Source organism: Heterocephalus glaber, unplaced genomic scaffold (genome assembly GCF_053883595.1).
Source record: "Heterocephalus glaber isolate CG9 unplaced genomic scaffold, H.glaber_assembly_v1.0 deba00001550, whole genome shotgun sequence".
Lineage (NCBI taxonomy): Eukaryota > Metazoa > Chordata > Mammalia > Rodentia > Bathyergidae > Heterocephalus > Heterocephalus glaber.
Window position 1 is genome coordinate 11,987,929 of NW_028258343.1, and position 22,575 is coordinate 12,010,503.

General features: G+C 35.3%; 1 protein-coding gene across 8 annotated transcripts in view; it reads right to left on the reverse strand.

The window, feature by feature from the left end:
• Positions 1 to 252: 252 nt before the first annotated feature.
• Positions 253 to 22,575, reverse strand: part of Eya4 (EYA transcriptional coactivator and phosphatase 4) — a 144,447-nt gene continuing 122,124 nt past the window's right edge. For 5 of the 8 annotated variants that reach the window (XM_087190089.1, XM_087190094.1, XM_087190093.1 and 2 more), the window contains 7 exons: positions 20,530 to 20,619; positions 15,548 to 15,606; positions 15,280 to 15,440; positions 11,702 to 11,816; positions 9,058 to 9,179; positions 6,952 to 7,052; positions 253 to 3,542 (listed from right to left, as the gene is read on the reverse strand). In XM_087190089.1, the coding sequence (XP_087046215.1) occupies positions 3,462 to 3,542; positions 6,952 to 7,052; positions 9,058 to 9,179; positions 11,702 to 11,816; positions 15,280 to 15,440; positions 15,548 to 15,606; positions 20,530 to 20,619 (729 nt within the window). In that variant the 3' untranslated portion in view covers positions 253 to 3,461. Of the gene's footprint in view, positions 3,543 to 6,951; positions 7,053 to 7,090; positions 7,192 to 9,057; positions 9,180 to 11,701; positions 11,817 to 15,279; positions 15,441 to 15,547; positions 15,607 to 20,529; positions 20,620 to 22,575 lie in introns of all 8 variants that reach the window. The other 3 variants (XM_087190090.1, XM_087190095.1, XM_021259271.2) reach the window with 1 other exon arrangement.

Below are 22,575 nucleotides of genomic sequence, written 5' to 3' on the forward strand. Positions count from 1 at the left end.
TTCTACTTGAATAAAGATATCTATTTGTAAAAATTTATACAACCCATATCTTCTTAGTAAACCAGCCACTTTAAGGTGTTAGAGACATTTTACCGTGTTATATCTCAGTTACCTTAATAGCAAACTGTGCAACTTAGGCACAAGGAGTAGCAACTACATACATCAAGAAACCTAAATAAAAAATGCACAGGATTTAGAATCATACTAAATATACACATAAAGACTCTACAAAATGCCAGGATGAAGAAAATGGAAACATTTGCAAAGGTATTTATTGAGAAATAGTAAAGATGTACATATTTTTACAAGCTTTTAATATTAATTTACATTTCTTTAAATTAGGTAGGCCCCAATAATCTATACTGTACTAATACATAACAGAATCCCTTGACTTTGACTGTGAGATTTCCATAATGCTACCATAGTTGGGAGTCAAAACGCAACTTTGGCTCATGATGCTTATGTTTGTTTTAAAAGAAATACTAAATGCCATATTCATGGAGAATGTAGGTGTGTCATAAACAAATGTGCTTTACAAAAACAACTTCATAGTGGAGCATGCTGTTGACATTATTTTGAATCTTAGCTCACCAGAGACTAAAGGAAAAAAAATTTTAGAGACAGGTGTTCCTATTTCTTTGTGACTAAACTATATGATTCTAAAATATTTTTGACTCTGAATCTGATTTATACATTTTCAGGGATATAGTGTCTTTATCATATGCTATAGTGTCATTGTCAGGCCACCTATTTTATTACTGAAATTATACAGCCTTGATACTTTTTAAGGTGCAACACAAGGTGGTTATCTTTCCTAGTAATAGACCCATTTTGTAAATTTAAAAGTCAACAATCCATTTTAGTTACAGAAGAGTTTTCAAACTAGTTTACAATAAGGCACAATATTCCACATGTAAATAGAACTGGCAAAGAGCTAGTTTTTTATTTGTTGGTTTGTTTTGTTTTTCTGATCAGGAAGGAAGAGGACTTTCTGCTTCTAAGACAGGGAGGGAAGAGTTCTACTTTCAGCATGCTTGAAGTCACATGACCAGGCTGTGCCTGCATCTTGTTGGCATCTGCCAAGCTGTTCTGTGCCAATGTCACATTCAGGTTTTCTGCACAAATAACCAGAAAGAAGGTGTGTGTGTGTGTGTGTGTGTGTGTGTGTGTGTGTGTGTAAAGGAGCACTGGGAGAGGATAACAGACAGCTTCTTGGTGTTTCTTTCTGTGCCCAGACCTTTAGTAACATAAGAGGAATTGCTCACTTGATATAAAAACTGAATCCAAAAATTTAGATGTAGTGTGACAATTCTGTCTTTTAAAGAAACTGGCTGTACAAGAAAAATAATTTTTATTCACAGTAATAAATACTAAAGATTTTAGTGCACAAACCACTGAGAATCAGTTGCAACTCTAACTTTTTAAATAGCTCTTTTCAAGCTAGAGGTTAACAGAAGTATAAACTGTATTATTATTTTAGTAATAGTATTATTAAAAAGATTCCAACCATAATTTGCTAGCTGTAGTACTTGGGGGCAGAGGCAGCAACATTTAAGGAACAAGGTTAATCTGATGAAATTGGGATCTCATCTTTCTGCCCATCATAAACTTAGCCTCAGCAGTCAATGAAGAAAATCAGGTTTATAGTCTGATGAAATAAAATTGTGTTTCCATAGTGCACGCAGTGATCTGTGAGCAAAGCACTGACCTCAAGTAAGGCTCGGAGGCCTCAGCTGATGGACTATTGTGAACCAGCCTCTGATAAGCGGCACTGACTCAAATCTGGACTCCGTATTGTGCTGCTTTAAATACACAGCTGCAGGTGCAGACACTACTAGAACACTGTAGATCTCAAAGTCTTAAATTTCTCCAAGGGAGATCATGTCATACAAAATGACAGGAGAACCTGTATCATGTTGCCAACACGGGGTACACACCAAGAAAAAAAACATGCAAACACAACGATGACAGGTCCTTGCTGCAACAAATGCAGTCCACTGTTCATTAACAGAACAGGCAAAATCCAACACACCCAAGTCTGTAATGTGAAGACCTTGGATTGATGTGTTAAGACAGAGAACCAGTACTATTTCACTGTTGTAATTTGGTAAAGCTGCCAGGATGTGGCTCACTGTGTAATTTAGTTTTCTGATGATATTCTAGGTGAAATTTTCAGACTCACTTCATTCCTTCAAAGCCATCTGGCCCATCCACCTTTCATGGCTGATGACAATTCATTTTCTCAAGTGGCATTGGGAATAAATGTGCTTAGTTGTATTTAAGTCATATTTACTCCATGTGAATTTTAAGTTATGTCCACCCCATATTCTAAAGACATTTGGTTGATAACTGGCAATAATTTTCATGTTAAGATATTTCTCTACGCGATTCACATGGATCAAAAGTCTCAAACTCAAAATCATGCAAGTTGTCATGAATATGGCCCTTAGTTTTTTTCAGTAAGAAAAGATACTTGAGACTTCTACATACATTTTACTTTCTACATAAAGGTCCCACAGTCTCTCGCAAACCTTCTCCTTATGGTTGGATGCATAGATAATTGCCTCATACAATTATGGAATTATTAAGAACCCAAATAAAATACAAGCTTTCCTTTATTACTACGGATGGTTTCTTTTTGCAACAAATACTTGGTTTCTTGTTGATACAGTCTTAAACTTTGATAGCTTGAATTTTAAATTTGGTCATATTAATAATTAGTACAAAGGATTTAGTTTTTCATTATCTACAGAGATTTTTTTAACCAAAGTTACATTGTAACACACAAATGCTGTCTTGTCTTTAAGGCACAACACATCAGTATGAACATTCTGTTTGCCAAACTTAAAGAAGAGACAATATTATATTCCTGTTTCCCCTCTCGGCCCCTCCCCGACAAATTACAGAAAAATTGCATCCACTTTCAAAGTCGGCTGCTAATAAAGTCACAGTAAATTATTTTCATCAATAATTTACACAAATTACAGGTCTAGATAGGACTGCCCCTATACAGTCTGAGTGCATTCCAATTCAGATTTTCTGGGCTAGGTAGGCTAAAGTCATACTCAAACCTCAGGGCTGAGAGGATCTCCCATTTTGAGGAATGTTGTTGATCACCTTGCCACACGGAGCTCAGGTGCTGCTACTTGGGAGGGTTAAGATTTCTTCGCTAAAGCTGTTCATTCCAGTTAGGACTCATTCCTTGTGCATCAGCAATTTCCACAGATTTTTTTTAAACCATTATTGTGGTGTAAATATAAGACCATAGAGTTTCCTTTCTGTAGCACTAAAATTTAATTCCATTCAGCAATCTGAATTCTTCATTCTGGAATTCTCATTCCGAATATGATTTTATCCTTTAAGACAATTTATATGTGTAGAGCCAGAGGCATTGAATCACACATAAAAATTCAGTGTACTTGAAATATAAAAAACCATGGATCTCCAGCTAGAGAACACAGTTACAAATACTCTAATTCCAGTGCTTGATGTAGAGCCAAGAGGTCCGAGTGACTTGAAATCCTCCAAAAGGGCATGTTGTGCTGTGTGGTTAATAAAGAAGAGGGATGGGAGAGAGAAGGGGCAGGAATGAAGAATGGGGAGAGATCATAGCCACGGTCTCAGTGAAGCAGCAGCACATACCAGGATGTTCTGTCCACCCAGGTTCAGGGGAGAGTTTAATGGAAGGGTGATCATATTTGAAGGTTTGGCAGCACCAATATGGCAAGGTCACAATCACAGAGAAATAGATCTGAACTGGATTTTAATGACACAAAAGCAAATACCGAAATTTCAGAGGCAGTTCAATCCACCCCACACAAATCTCATTACTGACATCAGCATCTGGGAAAGCCAGCAAGGAGGAAAACCCTACGTGGCTGATGGAAAACAAGTTTTCATCAACACATTGCTCCATCTCTCAGTTACAAACAAAAACTATAAATGTCGTCCTAAGCCCAAGGCTTTCTGTCTATTTGAGAGAAAGGAAGAGTGAATTCTTTCCTATGTAAAAAAATAACTTGAAGCACTACTGTATGAAGTAGGAAAAAACTGTGGGAATAACTATCTTTATTGTCTGCTATAACCAACAACTTAAGCCAGTAGAGTTGGGCTGATCTATTTCACTGGTGTGGGATTTAGAAAGCATTCCGGTGAGCATTTGCAATGGGAGACATATCATCCCCCAGGGGATAAAATTGGGTTCCTGGGTGGTAAAAAATAAAAACCTTAGACACAGCAATGGCTTGTGGCTCTCCAGAGATATGCTGGCATCCAGCAGATTTTTATGGCCTTAAAATTTCATAGAAGGGGTGAGGAGAAAAATCTGTCTAAAAAGATCCCTTTGGAAACAATAATAAAAAAGATAAACCTGCACTATAGCAACTGACAAACAAATGTGCTGCTTGTAAGTTTGGGCTTATTGAAAACCTTCTAGAATATATACATATGGAATATTCTCAGGTATATAATAGAAATATATATTCTGAATAAGACATTTTCTTTAAAAACTAATCATCCTCATAATGATTACCACTGCTATATAAGTCAGTATGGTAGCCACTAGTTACATGTGGCTAATGAGCACTTGAAATATGTTTACTCTAGTTTATAATACAGTCTGAATTTCAAAAAACTTAAAACAGTAACAGCAGAAGAATATAGCCATCACAGCAATGTGTATTGATTAGGTGTTAAATCACAATAGTTTGGCTACACAGACCAATTAGAATAATTATTAAATTAGTCCTATCCGTCTCTCATTACTTTTATTTAACATGACTCCTAGAAAAATTTAAAAAGTTACATATACATCTCACATTACATATTTCAATAGGAGAGTGTAGTTATTCATTCTGATTCCAAAACTTTGATATTTATCCTTTGATATTTTTCTTAAATTTATTCTTTGATATTTATTCTTAAACTTTGATATTTCTTCTTATCAAAGTAGGTCAAATTAAAGCACAGCATGGAAATTTATCTTAAAGCGCCTTTTTTTCATTCAGCTCAGATCTATTTGTGATAACAAAACAGTCTTCAGTATTTCTGCACATGCGATTACTGCTATGTCCAAAGAAAAGCATGCATTCTAGACACCAGGGAAACCAACCACCTGAATTTCCACATAGAATTATAAGCCTTCACCGTCACCAAAACTGTACCTACATAGACGACCATTTGAAAATGGCATTCTATCCAAGATTTCTATCCATTTGGAGTCAGCCTTTTTCTCCTGAAGTGTTAGGTGTAAAGCAGAAGGTATAACAATAGTTTAGCTTTCACACTATGTGAAAGTTTTTACGTTCAGAGGCATGTGCTATTGTTTAAGAAGTAAATTTTAGTCATCCTGACCTAAATATATATTTTTCATAGGCTAAAACCCATGTAAATGTTTGCAGGAGTGGTTGTAATGGAAAAATTGCTGTTTGTTGTGTGTAATTATGGTGCCCATGTGAAAAATCAAAACATCACGGACTCAGGATACTGACACACTGCAGAGGAGATTTCCACAGTGCGTGCCTGCAAGGGTTTCCAGCAGGAGTCAGGAATGCAGGTTGGCTTTCTTGAGGCTACAGCCGGAACTTCATTCAGAACATCCTTGGGGCCAGTGTCCTGTTTTGAGTCATTGACACCGCTAATTAATGCCGAGGGTTTTCTGTGTTACCAGCTCTCTTGACTGGGTGGAAAAACATGGGGAGTTTCAAGTATGACTGCCAACAACGTTTCCAAACTTTCTACAGTGGAAGTACTTTGTCTTACTCCATTTTGTTTGATCTGAATTTACCAGAAACAAAAATCATTTCCTTTGTCTTTATATATAGCTGTAAACTTTTCTATGAAACTATGCTGATATTTTTATAAAACAGAACTTAGATAATAAAAGCTCCAGTACATGCACATGTTTGGTGAAGACTTTAGATAATGATTTAAATTGCTTCAGAACACTAAGGATTACATGCTTTCTATAAGAAACAATGTAAGGCGATGTGTCATTGTTTGAAACTACTAAATCATCATTTTGCTTTGCTTTATAAATTCTATCACTTTTATCTTGGCTTTTATCTTGGTATTGTTTGATAGTCTTGCAGTGTGGGGGGCCAATTCTGTTATTATTCTCCTACTAATGTTGAACTAACCACTTAATGGTTTTTAACTGTCTTGGTTTCTTCTTCAGGAAAATGGGCCAGATTAAGAAAAAAAACTTATATAAATACATAAGGGCTCTGAGATGGCCTGAATATCCTCAGTGCCAGCTGCTTGGCCTCAGTCAAGTACCAATGGCTCACCGAAACACATGAGAATCTTACGGAAAATGTGAGACACATTGCCACTAAGTATTTATGACAAGTTGGCACAAGAGGATTGAACAATACATCTAATTCCAATAGCGCTTATTAAAATCTCTTTTAACTGTTTGTCTTCAGCTATTAAATCTACCCACAGCGTTGATCATCATGGAGCATACCTACTTCTAGGCAATCACAAGGGCCACACAGCAGATGAATCATAAGGCACTCACATGGTTTTTCTATGAGCTCATTAAATGTCTTTATCTTGTTAAATTTCAGATGCTTAACAATAGTTTTTCCTTCACTTTTCTTACAGACCACTGAGTTGCCTATGTCTGTGTTCTCTGAATGTGTACATATGTATACGCATTTCATGGGTGTTGTGTATATATGTACAAAGTCTATATTTATTATATATTTACTTTATACACATAAGTAAATATAATAATCTTTTCCTGCATTTCCTGTCAAATTTCAGGCAAAAAATGCTGGACTCCAAATGGTTGGTTTGAATGTAAGTATTGACCCTCTCATGCTCTTACTGCTTTGCATCCATAAATTTAAATCATTTGTCAAGCTGCCAGTGGGCCAAACTACAAGAATGCAAACACAAAGGCTTGCATTAGGAATATCACACCAACATTGTTTTGAGACAGGTTACCTTTTTTGCTGCCTGTTCTTCTTCTACACCATCCCCAATTACAACATATACTACTTTTCTGCCAAACCTTTGCATTATTCGTTCAAAGCAACTTTCTTTTCCTGGAAGATAAATGAGATAAAGTTCAGAGTGAAGTTACCTGGTTAGCAGCATGTTCCTCATCTCGGCCATCTCCAATCACAACATAAGTTATGTTAGTGCCAAATCTGGACACTATACGCTCAAAGCAGCTTTCCTTGCCTGAAAAACAATGCACTGCTTATTCTTCCAGCCACTGCATTCATTAATCTAAAGATTCATAAAGTGTTAAGTTCACGTCTCCTGAACATCTCAAAGTAGCTTCTGATCTCTGGGTTTATGAACACAACATACACCTTCGAATAACACAAGTGTTTACTAAGAGCAGATATGAAACAAGTATGTTTCATGTTTTAATAATGTCAATGGGGTTAAACATCTGACTTACAGAAATTGTTAGCATGTTTTACTCCACCAAAAGAATACTGAAGAAAATTTATAAGCGATTATAAACTTTAACAACATGTGTTTGTTTAATCCTATTAATCAATTTCATTTGATTTATCTTAAGTAGCAGAGACAAAGTCAGCTGAATATATTGTTATGAAAAACTGAAGTTTTGCCTCTAAGGAAAGGAAATACGCACTAAGATGTGGTTTTACCTGGATGAACAATTCCTTTCTTCAGGTGGATGGGAATAATATTTTCCAATTAATTACACTAAGGGTGCTTCCCAATTGGGCCACAGCACTGAAAACACTAGCATGCTCTGACTGCACAAGAGAACAACATTGTGGGGATCCTCCATGTTCTTTGTTTTTAAAATAAAGGCATTATTTTCTGAGCTTCATTCCCAGAATATCTATGCAGTTATGGTTACTTTTGTGTTTATATCTCCAAAAAATAACATTAAAAGGAAAAATGATTTTTTTTCTGAGTAGATATAAGAAACAATCTGGCCACTATAAAAAATATATTGTCCTCAAACAAAAGAAATGTGTATCCTTTTATAAGATTACTGTAATTGTCAAAAGGCAAAATCACATTGTAAATATGAATTCTGCTAGCCCACATGTACACATTTATATAAAAAATGTAAGAGATTGGTATCAGGGTTCTGAATTGTAGTACATAGCACAATTTACTTTATAAAAGTTTGGTTATCTTTAACTATCCTCCAGAAACAGCTGCAGCCGGGGCTCCTTTTGCCAGTGCCAATATCAGCCTTCCACAAGGCCCAGGGCAGGCTATTTTTGGTGAGAGATTTTAGGATTTTGAACTTCTCTTGTCAATGTGCCAAAACCTAAGTTTGTTGACCTTCAGGGCACATTACACAACCCATTAATTTTCCCAGGCATTTCCTTGACAGACGGTGGAATACATGTGCTGTTTTCTTTAACTCTTTCAAGATGGCAGAGCCTGATGGAGTTTTGTTTTTGAGTGTTTATCAGAAGTCCAAGTATGCAAAATCTACTTAAAGGCAAAGATAATTATCTAAATAAATAAGCAAGATTGTAGTTCTTTGGTTGCTACTAAACAGTTTTCTTTTGGAAATGCAGAGTCCAGCCACTTATATTTTATGAATATTTCAATTATGTTTTCTGATTCAAGAAAGTTTTTATTTTTTTATGGATGCTATTTGAATCCATCTGTGACTCCTTGGTAATGCCAAAATTGTATTTTTATTTTAAAGATTACTTCCTTCATAGCTCCTTGGCCTTTTGTCTAAGATCAATTGTAATATCTTAAAGATTACTTTGTATGAAGGATGGAGTACTGTATTAATTAAACTATTAAATGGCATGGATAGCAAGACTGAATATTACTTAGATAACATGTGCTGGAAGTGTGGAATGAGTCAGAAAAACTCACATACTGAGTTTAGAATTCCATTGGCCAACAGTTCTCAGAAATTTTGTACATACACAATGAGTTGCAGAGGATTCTGTGATTTGAACTTTATCCCACTTTGCTTGATGTTCTGCAAAATCTCGATGAAAAGGGAACTAAGCAGAAATATACATTAAGAAAATTCCCCAAACACACATGTGAGTATATTCTATGCAGACTGTAAAATAATTTCCTTACCTATTTTAGTTGCACTGTAAATATTTTCAATGGGGAAAGCACCTCCTAAGCTGTAGAGTAGAACCTTGGCCAGTGCTGGGATCAGTTGGGTTGTTGTTACCAAAACATTTACACAGTTACTCCTGAAACAGAGAGGAAACAGATAAACATGTGTGTGTGTGTGTGTTGTGTGTGACTGCATTAACAGACAGAAATTCCCCAAATAATGGCAGATTATTAAGAATAATGTACAAATCATGATGATATTGTGACAAGGTTATACATGCTATTTGAATCCACCTGAAACTCTACGGTCACGTGAAAATAGTATTTTTAACTTTGTCCACAATATCGTCATGTTTTGTACATTATTCTTAGTAATCTGCTGTAGTAACTTGTCAAAACAAAATGGTATTCAGTCATATGTAGATAAATGTTAAGGAATGAAAATATTTTTGAATAAAATGAGTGGTTTTGAAATGAAATTTGATGATTTACACTGCGACATTTGGAGTTGTTATCATTTCTTTTTTTAAATTATGAACACAAATTGTAAAAGAGAGACAAATATAAAAAAGAAAATGAAAAACATCGATCATTTATTAGATATTCAGAGATAAGTGCACATTTGTTCATTTATAGTATTTCTGTTCATATATGGGTTTTTTCCCATTGGGATCACATTATATACGGAATTTTGTATTTTTCTTTCTTTGTATCTCTCGCTCTTCCTTCCTTCCTTCCTTCCTAGAGTTCTTTTTTCATTTTGTGTATCATGAGTAATTCTTCATCTTCAAATAAAATATATATAAACCCCTTTGACAGGTGGATGAACCATATTTATAAAGCTCAGTTTAACGCTTAGATGGCTTTTGTTGACTCAGTATTATAAATAATGCTACTCCATTTTTTTCTGTACCTTCAAGTTTGCCCTTAGTGTAATTCAAAGTAGCAGAATTAGCATCACAGGCTAACTTAACTTTGCTAAAGCTTCTGATACATAATTCAACAGTGTTTGGTTTTTAGGCCTTCCACTCATTTTGTGGAAACTACCAATATGATAATATTATGTGGATGACTTAGCAAATTTCATAGTATTTAACTATTCAACATATATTAACATCTTTCACACTGTCCCTTTCTTGTTATGATTTTAATTCTTAAAATCACATGTCCCTACAGTTGCTCTGAAGTCCTCTGTAATAAAACATAGACAGATGTTATATATTACCTATATATAGTAATATAATGATTTCTGTTTTTATTTTGCTACAAAGAAACCTCTTTGGAAAAATGATGAAGGGTGTTAACCTCCTCCTCAGAGAAATACACATGCTACTAAATGTTACACACAATTTAGGGGCCCCGGAGTTGCATATCAGTTTTTTTTCCACTTTGGCCTCCATGTCAATAGATAAAAAAAATGACGAGGCAGTAGGTTCCATTTTCAAACAGTTTTATTTGTTAGACAATTCCTTACATGGAATTAGAACATCCGTTCCTAGGATTCCTATGCATTCATCCTAATTCTCTCCTTCATAGACAGAGAAGCACCCGGTTCATTTTCAGCCTAACATCTCTAACAGCTGAAACTAATGATTTGTTTCACATAGGATTCTTCCTCAGACTAAACTTTCTGGCTCCACCAACTGTTTCTGCAATGTGGTTTCCATACCCCAAATCCTTGTGTCTCTCACACCAGCACAGAAGGCTTCAACTCTTGTCACACCACCCATCTAGAACTGGGCAGAGGGCTCTGTCATGGCTTCCCCCCCTTGAACCCTGCATTCTATGCACCAGGCTTCCTGCCATTTGGACTTTCTGTTATCAGTGTTGGCCCCATCACATCACAGGGTTGCAAGCTACATGCCAAATTTGACACATACCCATTTATTTTCATGCTCTCCTTACTGGATTCTCTTTTTACTCTGCTAAGTTTTCTATGTGTCCGTACTCGATTAGTACAAATAGTATTTCTTTCTTAGCATTGCTATGCTATTCATTTCCTAAGCATGCCTTTATTTATTCATCTAATTCAGAAATAAAATGATGGAATAGAAAAGTACAAAGATTAATCCCATACATTAGCTATTACTTTCCAGGTTTATATTACTTTATGAATTAGCATTCATGGCACAAGTTTTTTCAACTTGTAAATCCACTTTATTTTTTATATTACCAAGTCAGTATTTTATTGTATAATTCAAATAACACAAAATTTAGAAATTTCTCAAGATTTTGTTCTTGCTTTTCTGATGCACTTAAATTATGTATTTTATCTGTTATGGTCTAAAAGATCTAAAATAAACATTCTTTTTATAAAATGAACATCCTGCTTTATTCTTTCTATCATCCCTGTACTTTGTTGCCAATATGATGCCATTTCCTTTGTCATTAGAAGTCGTGGCCTTTCTGTGGGGATTATCAGTAGTTAAGAAGAGAGATGGGTGGAAAGATATAATCTCCTGGTTATTCTGAGAAGCAGCATCCCCAAAATACACAACACACACACACACACACACACATACACATTAAAAATAAATGGACTCAATGAATTGCTCTTTTCAAACTCTTAATTGCCTAAGAATTAAAATATTTTTATCTATATAGTATTAGACCTACATGTTCTATTTACTTAATGTAAAAGGGCAATAATCCCACTTACCTAGTACTAATAATCGATAAAGACTTAAGTGCATTTGTGAGCCAGGAATCTGTCAGGCCTTCAATTTCTGCCCTCAACTGCAGCCAGGCATCCCTCTTGGCAGGGCCAAGGAGTCCTGTAACACCGAAGAACAAGGAGGATCAAGAGAGGAGCTTTTTCTCTGGGAGATCTAGGTTGGTGTTCTTTTTTGTCAAGTATAGACAATGTTTATTTTAATTTGGACAGAAATGGGGAGAGAGGCAGACAGATTGATATTGCTCCTTCATTCTATAAATGAGTGCCCACTCATTCATTCAGTGGATAGTCACTGGGCAAATTCTAAGTTCAGGTGCTAGGCTAAACATGGGGAACATAACAACATCACAGTGGAAAGTGGATCCCAGGTATCCTGTCACAAAGCCTAGAAGCTGGTGGAGTGAGCAACAGTCACTTTACAACTGCCAGGCCTGGGACTCACTGCAAGGTTTTGAAATGTGTTAGGTGTGAAGAAGTAATGGAGCTCTACCAGCCTAGGGACATAAGCATCAGATACGGCTGCCTGAAAATGTTTAGTCTTTTACTAATCACAATCATTTCTATCCTGAACCAGTTAATAATGTAATTATCACATACAGCTACTGGAATGTTTTTAAAACTAGTGCTGCTATAGGTATTTTATTTTATAAACATAAGTTAAGAACTGTTCAAGTCCTAGACCGTTGTAGACAACACTGGGAAGTTAAATGGATGTCATGGTAAGAAAAGAATGTAGGCACACTAATTTCTCATTTTAAAAGATGTCACTTTTGTTTTCATAATAAAACAAAATGACACATCCATTCAAAAGAAAGGTTTCTTACTTGAAATGTGTTTGAGAATACTGGGTGCACATATACATGTAGATTTTTTTAAGTTAAAATTTATACTTTCTAGCAAGTATCATCTGTTCTCATTTCATAAAGAGGTGTTGATAGGTAGAACTCTTGAAGACATTGATGTAGGAAAAGATTTTATGAAGAAAACCTCAGTAGCATAGGAACTAGCACAAAGAATCAACAACTTGGATCTCATCTTATTAAAAAGCTTCTGCACTGCAAGAGAAACCACCAACAGAGCTAAGAGACAACCTACAAAGTGGGAAAAAATTTTAGCAGCTGTACCTCAGACAAAGGACTACTATCTAGAATATACAAAGAATTGAAAAAAATCAGACCCCCCAAATTCAAAGACCCAATTCAAAAATGGGTATTTGAAATGAACACATATTTCTCAGACAAAGAAGTAGAAGCAGCAAATAAATATATAAAAAAATGTTCTACATCACTGGTCAATCGAGAGATGCAGATGAGAACAGCACTGAGATTGCACCTCACCCCAGAAAGAATGGCTGCTATCAAGAAATCAACCAATAACAAATGTTGGTGGGGTTGTGGGGAGAAAGGAACCCTGCTCCACTGTTGGTGGGAGTGCAGACTGGGGCAACCACTGTGGAAATCAGTATGGAGATACCTCAATCAACTAGGATTAGAGGTCCCATTTGACCCAGCTATTCCCCTGCTGGGGATCTTCCCCAAAGAATTAAAAGAATCATATCACTGAGATATATGCTCACCCATGTTTATAGCGGCACAGTTTGTAATAGCTAAAACTTGGAAACAGCCCAATTGCCCAACAACTGGAGACTGGATAAAGAAGGTGTGTTTTATATGTATATATAAAACAGAGAGTACTACTCAGCAATAAAGAATGAGAAACTAGAGACATGTATAACTAAATGGATGCACATTAATGCCATACTCTTAAGTGAAATAAATATGACACACATGTAAATACTGAATAGTTTATCTGGTGTGAGAAACTGAAAGTGTAAATAAAGATCAAAATGAATAATTGATAATGTGAAATAGGAAGAAAAGGTCTAAAGGGGTAGGGGAAGTGGGAGGGGTAGGGGAAAGGAAAGAAGGGAGAGGAAAAAAATATGAGAAAAGGAAAAATGGAAACAAAGTCTTTGTAAATAGGGAAGGGTGGAGGGGGTGAAGGGAGGGCAGGGGAAGGGGGAAAAATAAGAACCAAGATACTCATGTACAGGTACAAGTTCCTCCCAATGATGAATGTAACTGCTGTATACCTAAAATGTACCAATAAACTTAATTTAAAAAATGAGTTGCTGATGTATGAGAGAAAATGAACTCTTATATGGTTGCATAAACTTTTTAAGATAGGAGACTATTTCTTAGTAACCTTGTTGAATTGAAAATAATTTAAATAGTACCCTGCAACAAAGAAATAGTGACATATATGAATGATAAGTATTTTCAGATTTCTAGAACGGTTATCAATTTTAAAGTTAAACATATTGGGTCAGTGATTTAGCTCAGTGGCACCATGCCTGCCTCACAAATGCAAGGTCCTGAGTTCTATCCCTAGTACCAATATTATCAGTAATTGATTTTTAACTTGAAAAGTTAATTATTTGATTTATGAGTGTCTTGGAAATAGCATTAGAGTGACTTAGGAGAGGAGTTTTCCTCCAGAATGTTGGGCAAGGCAGTACTCCGTCCCTCTCACAGGGGCCAATTCCCTTTTAGTTCTAATGTTAATATTGTCTACTTTTCTTGTTTTCTTATAGTTGTTACCTATTGAGTATCTATTGTGTGGTTCAATAGTAGGCAGACACAGGGTGACCTGACACAATCCCACCCTAAGAATGTATCTGGTGGACGTGTATACTATACAGAAATTATTTATTATACTGTATTCTATGACATATATGTACATGTACAATGCACACATTTAGATGCATTATTCCCTTTTGGACCTGGTTTATGTGCTTTAAACATCTTTCGTTTTTGAAAAGGGAAACACTCTGGGAGAAGAGCTTTAACAACTGACCTTAGGAATCTTTTTGACCTAAAATTGATCCTAGTGATAGAGATCATTCAAGTTTATTATAACTAGAGACACATTCAGGATCTTCGTCTTCATGCTATAGGCTTTGATGTGATGTCTCAAATATATGGACGAGTATTAAATGGTTTAAATATTGCTACAGAGTAAGTGAACTTTAAAAAACCATGATAATCTTAACAGTATTTGTATGTGGTAAAGATATGCTGCCAGATAACATGTAATTTTTTTAAAAAGATAATTTAGACCTGTTGAACGACTGTGAAGTGACATAAATCATTGTCTATATTTATGATGATAGGGTTACAGAGAGGTAATGATCACCCATAGCTATTTCAGTGATCAGGGCTTTGGTCTTTAGGAAGGTTTGCTTTCTACTGCCTCCAGTAGGTCCCCTGTCTATTTTTCACACTAATGTCACCACAACCGGTTCATGAAGTAATTGAATTCCTTGCCATCCAACTTGTATATCTGTGCACTAAGTCTCACAAACAATGTCTAATTTCTCTGACAGGCATGCATGTTTTTTCTTCTGCAGTTAAATTTTTCCCAACAATTCAAAGAAACTAAATGTTATTTGATATGAGCTTTTGCTGAATCTTTCTACAGCAGGATAATCTCTAACATGAAACTGCACTTGAATTCTGCCTATACCTGTGATGCCTTCATTAGATGAACTAAGCCGCACATACCTCCGACATTGTTCTTGTAGGTGTTATATAACTCTTTTACTCTTCTGTAACGAAAAGCCAACTTCCTCATCCAGTCCACTCCTCCTCTTACACCTGTTGGCAAACAAAGGTTTGCACTACTTGCAGCTGCATGGAAGCCATCAGTTGCAAAACTGTAGGTACTGCAACACCCAAAATACATTAAAAAGAAATAAAAGAAATAATTACAGGTGCAAAACTCCATAGCTGAATTAATGTAGGAAACAGCATACTGAAAGGCATGGCTTACCTTAAGTCCTGCCCGTTATCATCAGAGGAAACATCATCTATATGAACTTGATCGCACTCCTGTTGAAAACATGGGAAATGTGACTCGTTTTCAAACCATGCTTGTCCACTTGTAAGGTTTTCCACAGGCCCATAAGATCAACTTGTGCCAGAAGATGGCAGCATTTGTCCATCCATCCCACCACCCCATGTTTGCTTTAGGTCGGCGTACCCACGCAGTTGACCTGATTTTAAGAGTGTGCTTAGAGCAAATGGGAGCTCCTGGCTAAGGAGCCCCTTTGCCCTTGCTGTTCTAACAGTCCTGTCCCACCTTCGGATAGTCCGCAGGGTCCCAGTGAAAGGCACCAGTGCTACTCTCTAAAATGCAAATCCGACAGTGTGACATACATCAAAGAGATCTGAAAATATGGCCTGTGGGTTTCTGTAGAGCAATTTAAATGCAATTTTAATCTTTAAAAAGTAAGAAATAGTCTAATCTTAAAATTAGCGATAAAAAGTTCTCTTTTGAATCTTTGTGGTCCATCATGTGGGTTTCTTCTTACCATTTCTGCCATGCATATTTAAGCAATGCCAGTTTGAATATACAAAAAAATTTGTTTGGTCTGAACACTTCAAGTGGTTACTATTATTTACTAACTGCTGAGCAGCAACAGAAGAGCTTGACCACAGAGTATGTTGTCCTGTGAGATTTCTGTGCCTTCCCGCTTTTTTTGAAAGACGAAGGACATTATTTTAAATGTCTTAGTCTTTTAAGATGGAAAAAAGATAATAACCATAGAAGCTAACATTTTTCTTTGTTAAGGCTTTTAATATTTTAAATGACAATAACATTTATAAATAAAAGGGGAGTAAATTTTAGGTCAGTATAGCCACACAACTGACCTGATGTTATGTTAGAGTGTGCAAATGAGAAAGCAAATGAGAACTTCTGGGTAAAGGATTCAATTTGTCTTTCCTGACCAAAGAGTCCTATTCTGCCTTGAAATAATCTACAAAGTCCCAGTGAAATATTGCATGATTTGATAGTGGTATTTGATGATGAGGGCATTTAAAATACCTAGCCCTCAGCTTGTGATTAATAATAAATTATTATAATTTATAACACATAAATAAATAACCTCAGAAAAAGTACGTCTTGGCCTTGGGGCCTCTTTTAGCTCTCTCAAATTATTTACATCACAGTCATTGATACTGACTATACATAGTGCTAGTCATTTAAAATAAAATTTTTAAAAATCTGTTAAATTTGAAAACATGCCATACTGAACAAAGGCTTTTCAGTTATTATTCATTTCATTACATGACTTGGGAATATCAGTAGCCCAAACATTTAATATCTAGCTTCCAGCTTTCTATACAGAGCATGTTAATCATGTTGCAGTTGACTCTGCCTTCCTTTAAAATATAAAACTCAGAGACAGCCTACTCAGTACATTTTAATGTGCAACCCAAAAACCCAGGTACACTAATTTTAAGTGTTCATAAGGTTTACATAAGTTATGGGTTTAGTAAGTTTTGAATCAATATCTACCTACATTCATAGGTAGAATCCAGAAAATTTCAACCAGCTAGAAGTTCCTTAGGGGTGGTATTTCATTCACCAGGATGTACTCCCTTTTAAGAAATAATCTGGTGAAGAATAACTAATCACACAAGAATTCTTTTTTAAACAAATGGCAGAAGTCCGGTGAATCAGAATTCTTGACAGGATTGCAACAATCACTTAAATTTTCTAATACAGTGTTGTGTGATATCAAATAATATACTAGATGGTGAAGAAGCCTCGTGAATTACCCTGGTAATCAGAAGGTAATTCTATATTTAATACTCTCATCCTACTTTTTAAAGCAATTTTTCTGACATTTCAAGTATTAACTCTTATGATTAATTTATACATAGGTTATCCAAAAAATGTATTTTTTACTCCTGAGGACAACAGTATATCAAACTTATTGGACCATGCATTCTGTATTTGAAGTTATGTTTGAGGTCTTTCCAAATCTAACTTCTCCTTAAATTTATGCTTAGTTAACTCTGCTTGTTGACTCTGGACGTTTGCCCGAGGATTACAGTCCAGTGAAAGAACTTGAATTTCACTTACTTACATTTTTAGGAATATCTAGATAATTGTTCTTCAATTAGTTTTCATTTTGAGGAACTATTCAAGAATCATTTTGACTCAATCCTGAATACCTAAAAAGCACTGTAGTGCTTTGGTTTTAACAAAATTTAGTGAAAGACCTTAACATTTGAAATAATTCTAGCGCTAATCTTAAATGCTTTAATTTTGTCTCATAAAGTGACCAGAGTTGTTGCTGATATTTTGCAGTTATGATCCACAGCAGTTTTCTCTGACTTTTGTGATCCTCAACTCCCTGGTGCCTTCTTTTCTGGAAGTTATTCTAACTGAAATAACATTTTATTTAAACAGAGAGGACTCTCTTCTTAGGGGGGCAGAGTGAGCATTTGCCTTCTTTGCAGTTGGGTAGGACATAGTGAAAGGTCTATTAGGATTTAAATTTGTGTCTTTTAAGGACTTATGAGAGGAGCAGCTGCCGCTGCATATGTTGCAGCATTTGAGTCTCAAATTAGATTTTTAGGTTATAAAAAAGATCCTGAGCGATTAAATATACAAGGGGAAAAAAACCCACAATAGGCTAACAGTGGAGTTACTCTCTTGAGGAATTCTTTCCTCAGCAGAAGCAGAATAACTTAATTCCAGTTGTGGAGCCTTTGGAATCAGGTTGAGAAAGCTTTATTGAAAAAAATAAAAACACTGTGTGCTAGCAAAGTTGACTTTCCAGCTCTACTTTCACACACATGCAGGAGAGTGGGTATGTGTGTAACTACACTGAAAGATCATGAAAGCTACTGCATAGATTTCATTAGCTTAGCACTAAGAAACCTTTTAGCTTCCTTGGGCATTTCATCTTGTGTGTGCATGCATAAATAGTGAAGAGTCAATCAATCTATGTGCAGACTCAATCAACTATGTTATTGATCAGGTGCAGAAATGTTGAACAGCTAGGCTTTAGGGTTTAAGTCAAACAGCATTTTTATCAGATTTTAAAAACACAATAAAAAAAGTGAAGAATCAATACTGATATTTTTTTCAGTTACCTGAAATCCTCTCATGTATTTTAAAAAATGCCTTTAATATAATATCTAACTCAAAATACGAAGTCCTAAAGCACCACAGATGGTCACTGATGTAAATGCATCACATGATAATTTTACCTTCTCATGTTAGCGTTATGCTAAAAGGTAAGTAGTAAATTTATTATATCTGGCTCTAATATGCCAGTAAAAAATAAAAGTTCATTCATTCTCTATATTTCTAATAAAAAAATAATTAAGCAAATGAGGTAAACACTATCAAACTTGGATAAAATCACATATAAAATTTCTTATTTCCTTTTAAAGCTCTGAAAGGAGTAATCAACTTAAAATCTCCTGTAGACTGAGACTCATCCATATTAATGACCGGAAAATGAACTTAAGACTTTATCATTGCATATAAAGCTTTCAAGTTTCAAAAAGGTTCAAATGTGTTTCTATTAACTAGTGTATTTAAAGGCATTCTGTACATCAGATAGCAATAACTAGTAAGATCAATGAAATCAAATTTTAGGTGATTATTATTTCTTATCTAAAACTGGAAGACGTGCTTAGGAATACTGACCTTTCATACCCTCCATTAAATAAAAAAATAAAACCTCTTTAAGCAGTCATTTTATTATCCAATAAAAGTACTGACTCACTGCAGAGAAAACAACAAATTGTTACAACACAGATGATTTTCAGAAAGTACATTTAAGCGTTACACTGAAACATTTACTTTTAGTCTCATGTCTCAAATGTAAATCTGGATTTAAGACCTTGTCAATTTAAAAAATATATTTAAGTCAATCACTAAAACGTGACTTTTTTTCTCACAGTCTTACTTTCAGCATAGTATGAGGCAGAAGTGCTGTGATGACAAATCTCCTTCAAAATCCCAGTTCTACTACACAGCTAGCAGGTAGCCTTGGACATGATTTTCATACTGTGGGTCCTGCAGCTTCTGCCTCACAAATGTAATGTGACATACATGTTTATTTTGAAAATTATCGAGTAATTAATGGAAACTCCAGTATAAAATTCTAGAACAAGTTATGGATCAGTAATAATAATTGTCCCCTTCATTCACAATGTGATTATAGGAATACACTTTATCTCAATGAGAAGCCATGAGATAGATAAACACGTCATTTTTAAAAAGAAAGAGAAATGTTTATTTCATCATAGTCACAATCTTCAAAGAAGTATTTCTGCCCTGTGCCCAAACTACTTAGCTATTTCAGATTCTATGTCGAAGTCATTAGCACACAGATTATATTCCTTGTTATGGTACATATATAGCTATGCCTAGGCAAATTTTTCTCATGCCTTTTCATTTTGCTGTATTTGCTTTCTCCTCCTCTTGTCTCCATTACCAGTTAAGATTAGAAATGGCAAAGAAATAAGATTGAGAAAAAAGAAAATAAATTTTTTCAAACTCATCAGAAATGCTATATACATAGCTCTAGCACTGTTTCATGCAGAAGGAGAGGGAATGAGGAAGGATAATGTTGCCCGAAGATAGGTTTCTGACTATCTTCAAAATTCCACAACGCACATTACTGCCAAGAAGAGTATCTGTGAACATTCTCTAGTGAGTAACCTAAAAGTATCCCAGCTAGAAACCAGGAAACGCTGACCCTCAAGGTTTCAAAGAGGCTATGGTTGAGAAACTGAAAGACACAGGACAAGAACACAGGAGTGTCTCATACTGGACAGGAAGGGTGACCAACTCCTCTTCTACAGTATTTCTGTTGTTAATCTGTACCAGTACACACGTATTATTCATGAAAACAACTGTGCTTTCTCTTTATATTTGTACACATGGAACCACGTAAGTGTTTTATGTTGGAAGCAACTATTCTTACTTTTTAAGATTCTTACCTCCAAATCATTAAAAAACAAATGTGTATCAGCAAGGTTAAAAATCATTTCCTCCATTCGGAGTCCTAGGGTTACAGCCATAGGGGGATCCTGGAAAGAAAATGCACACATAATGAGGTCAAGGTCTCATCACCACAATTACTAGTATTAAAAATATCTTAAGTAAATATTGTTGTAAGGTGTAGGGAGGTGGATGTTTCATGGATTTGTACTGAAGATTCAACAAAATTTTCAGAAAGGGAGGGAAAAAAAAGAGCTTAATGCTTGCATAAAAATACACAGGAGGAAAAAAATCCCAGTGTTTAATAAACTATTACAGTAGGGTAACTACAGTTAACAATTTATTGCAGATTACAAATAGCTAGAAGGAATTATTTTAAAGGTTTCTAACAGAAAGAAACAATGAATGTTTGAGAAAATGGATATGCTAAACAGCAATTTGATCATGCATACTGTATACATGTACTGAAATACATGAAGTACCTCCAAAGTACATATATTATGTATGAATTTAAAACTTTTAAAAAGTATGCAGTATAAAAAGAGTTCCATTATCCAAAAAAGTGCATTTACAAAAGATTGACATATATTATAGTGATACATGGATATTCATGATTATAGCAGCACAAATTTATACTCGCCAAATCTTGGAAAAGAGCCTATATGTCCATCAACAGATGATAAAGTAAATGTGATATTTATACACAATGGAGTACTATTCTGCAATAAAGAAGGATAAAACTGAGGCATGTGTAGGTAAATGGATGCATCTAGAGACCATAATGTTGAGTGAAATAAACCAGACACACAAGTTTAAACATTGTCTGGTTTCTCTTATATGAGAAACTCAAAATATAAATAGAGAGCAAAATAAAAGATATGAATAGGAAGTAGGGAGATTTTTTCAAATGGGAAAGGGAACAACAAAAGGGGGGAGGATTAAAAAGGGAATTGAAGAAAAAAATGGAAATAGAGCTTTTTCAAATGGAAAGGAGATCACGATTTGGAGGAGCAGGGAGGGATGGGACGGGAATGGGAAAAAAGGAATAAAGTTGTGTTATGTACATGGACAAACTCCCCATGATAAATGCATCATTATGTACTGTAAACATGTACTAATTAAAAACGCCTTAAAATAAAAATTGAAAGACCAATCTAAGCCTTAGAAGTGCAGAATTCTGGGAGAAGAGGGAAAAGAAAGGTTGAGACACAGGCAGATACATCTGAGAATTTATGGGAATTTCCACACACGGAGAGATAACTTAGGACATATTTTCATCTAAACCAGTGTGTTCATGAGAAAAAGGAGAAGAAAACCAGCTAGTTCATATGACACAGTTAAACTTACTCTATGGAAAATCTTTTAGAGCAAGGTATTTGGGTGGAGTACTAGAGAATGGGGCAAATTTGTTAAAAAGAGAAAGATATTTGGTTTTCAAAATGGTGATGAGAATTAGAATATCGAGAAAAATAAATCAGTGGGTGTTTGTAGGATTGGAGAAGAGGATTTGTTTGTAGGATTTGAGAAGGATTACATTAAAGTGGGATGACAAAGATGGTAAAACAAGGTACAACCACTGCTAATTATGAACTACATTTTAATCAACAGGAGTATCTCTTACTATGTGTATAGTTTGTCTAAACTGTATTTCTCTAGAGTTAAAGAGGGAAAGGTGAGGGATGACTAAATGATAATTCATCTACTAAGTATCACGCAGGCAAAAATATATACTTTTAGAAAGCAAAAGGGTTAGGGAACAGTCAAAAATGGCTCAATTTTTGTGTACAGCAACCAAGATCTTATACAGCTGCAAAGAGTTGAGAATCACGACCAATTTTTACTTTACCATGATCAACAACAGCTGAAAGCCTGGCATCGAGAGAGGTAAGATTTTGAAAAGTGAGGAGAGTTTAAGGATAGGGATAGCAAAGTAATTCACGCACAAAATTGTGTTGAGGGATAGCTCAAAGAGACAGGCAACCAGTGCAACTCCAAAGACACAGGCATCAGAAAACCTGGAAGGGACAAATCCATAGAATCTGAGA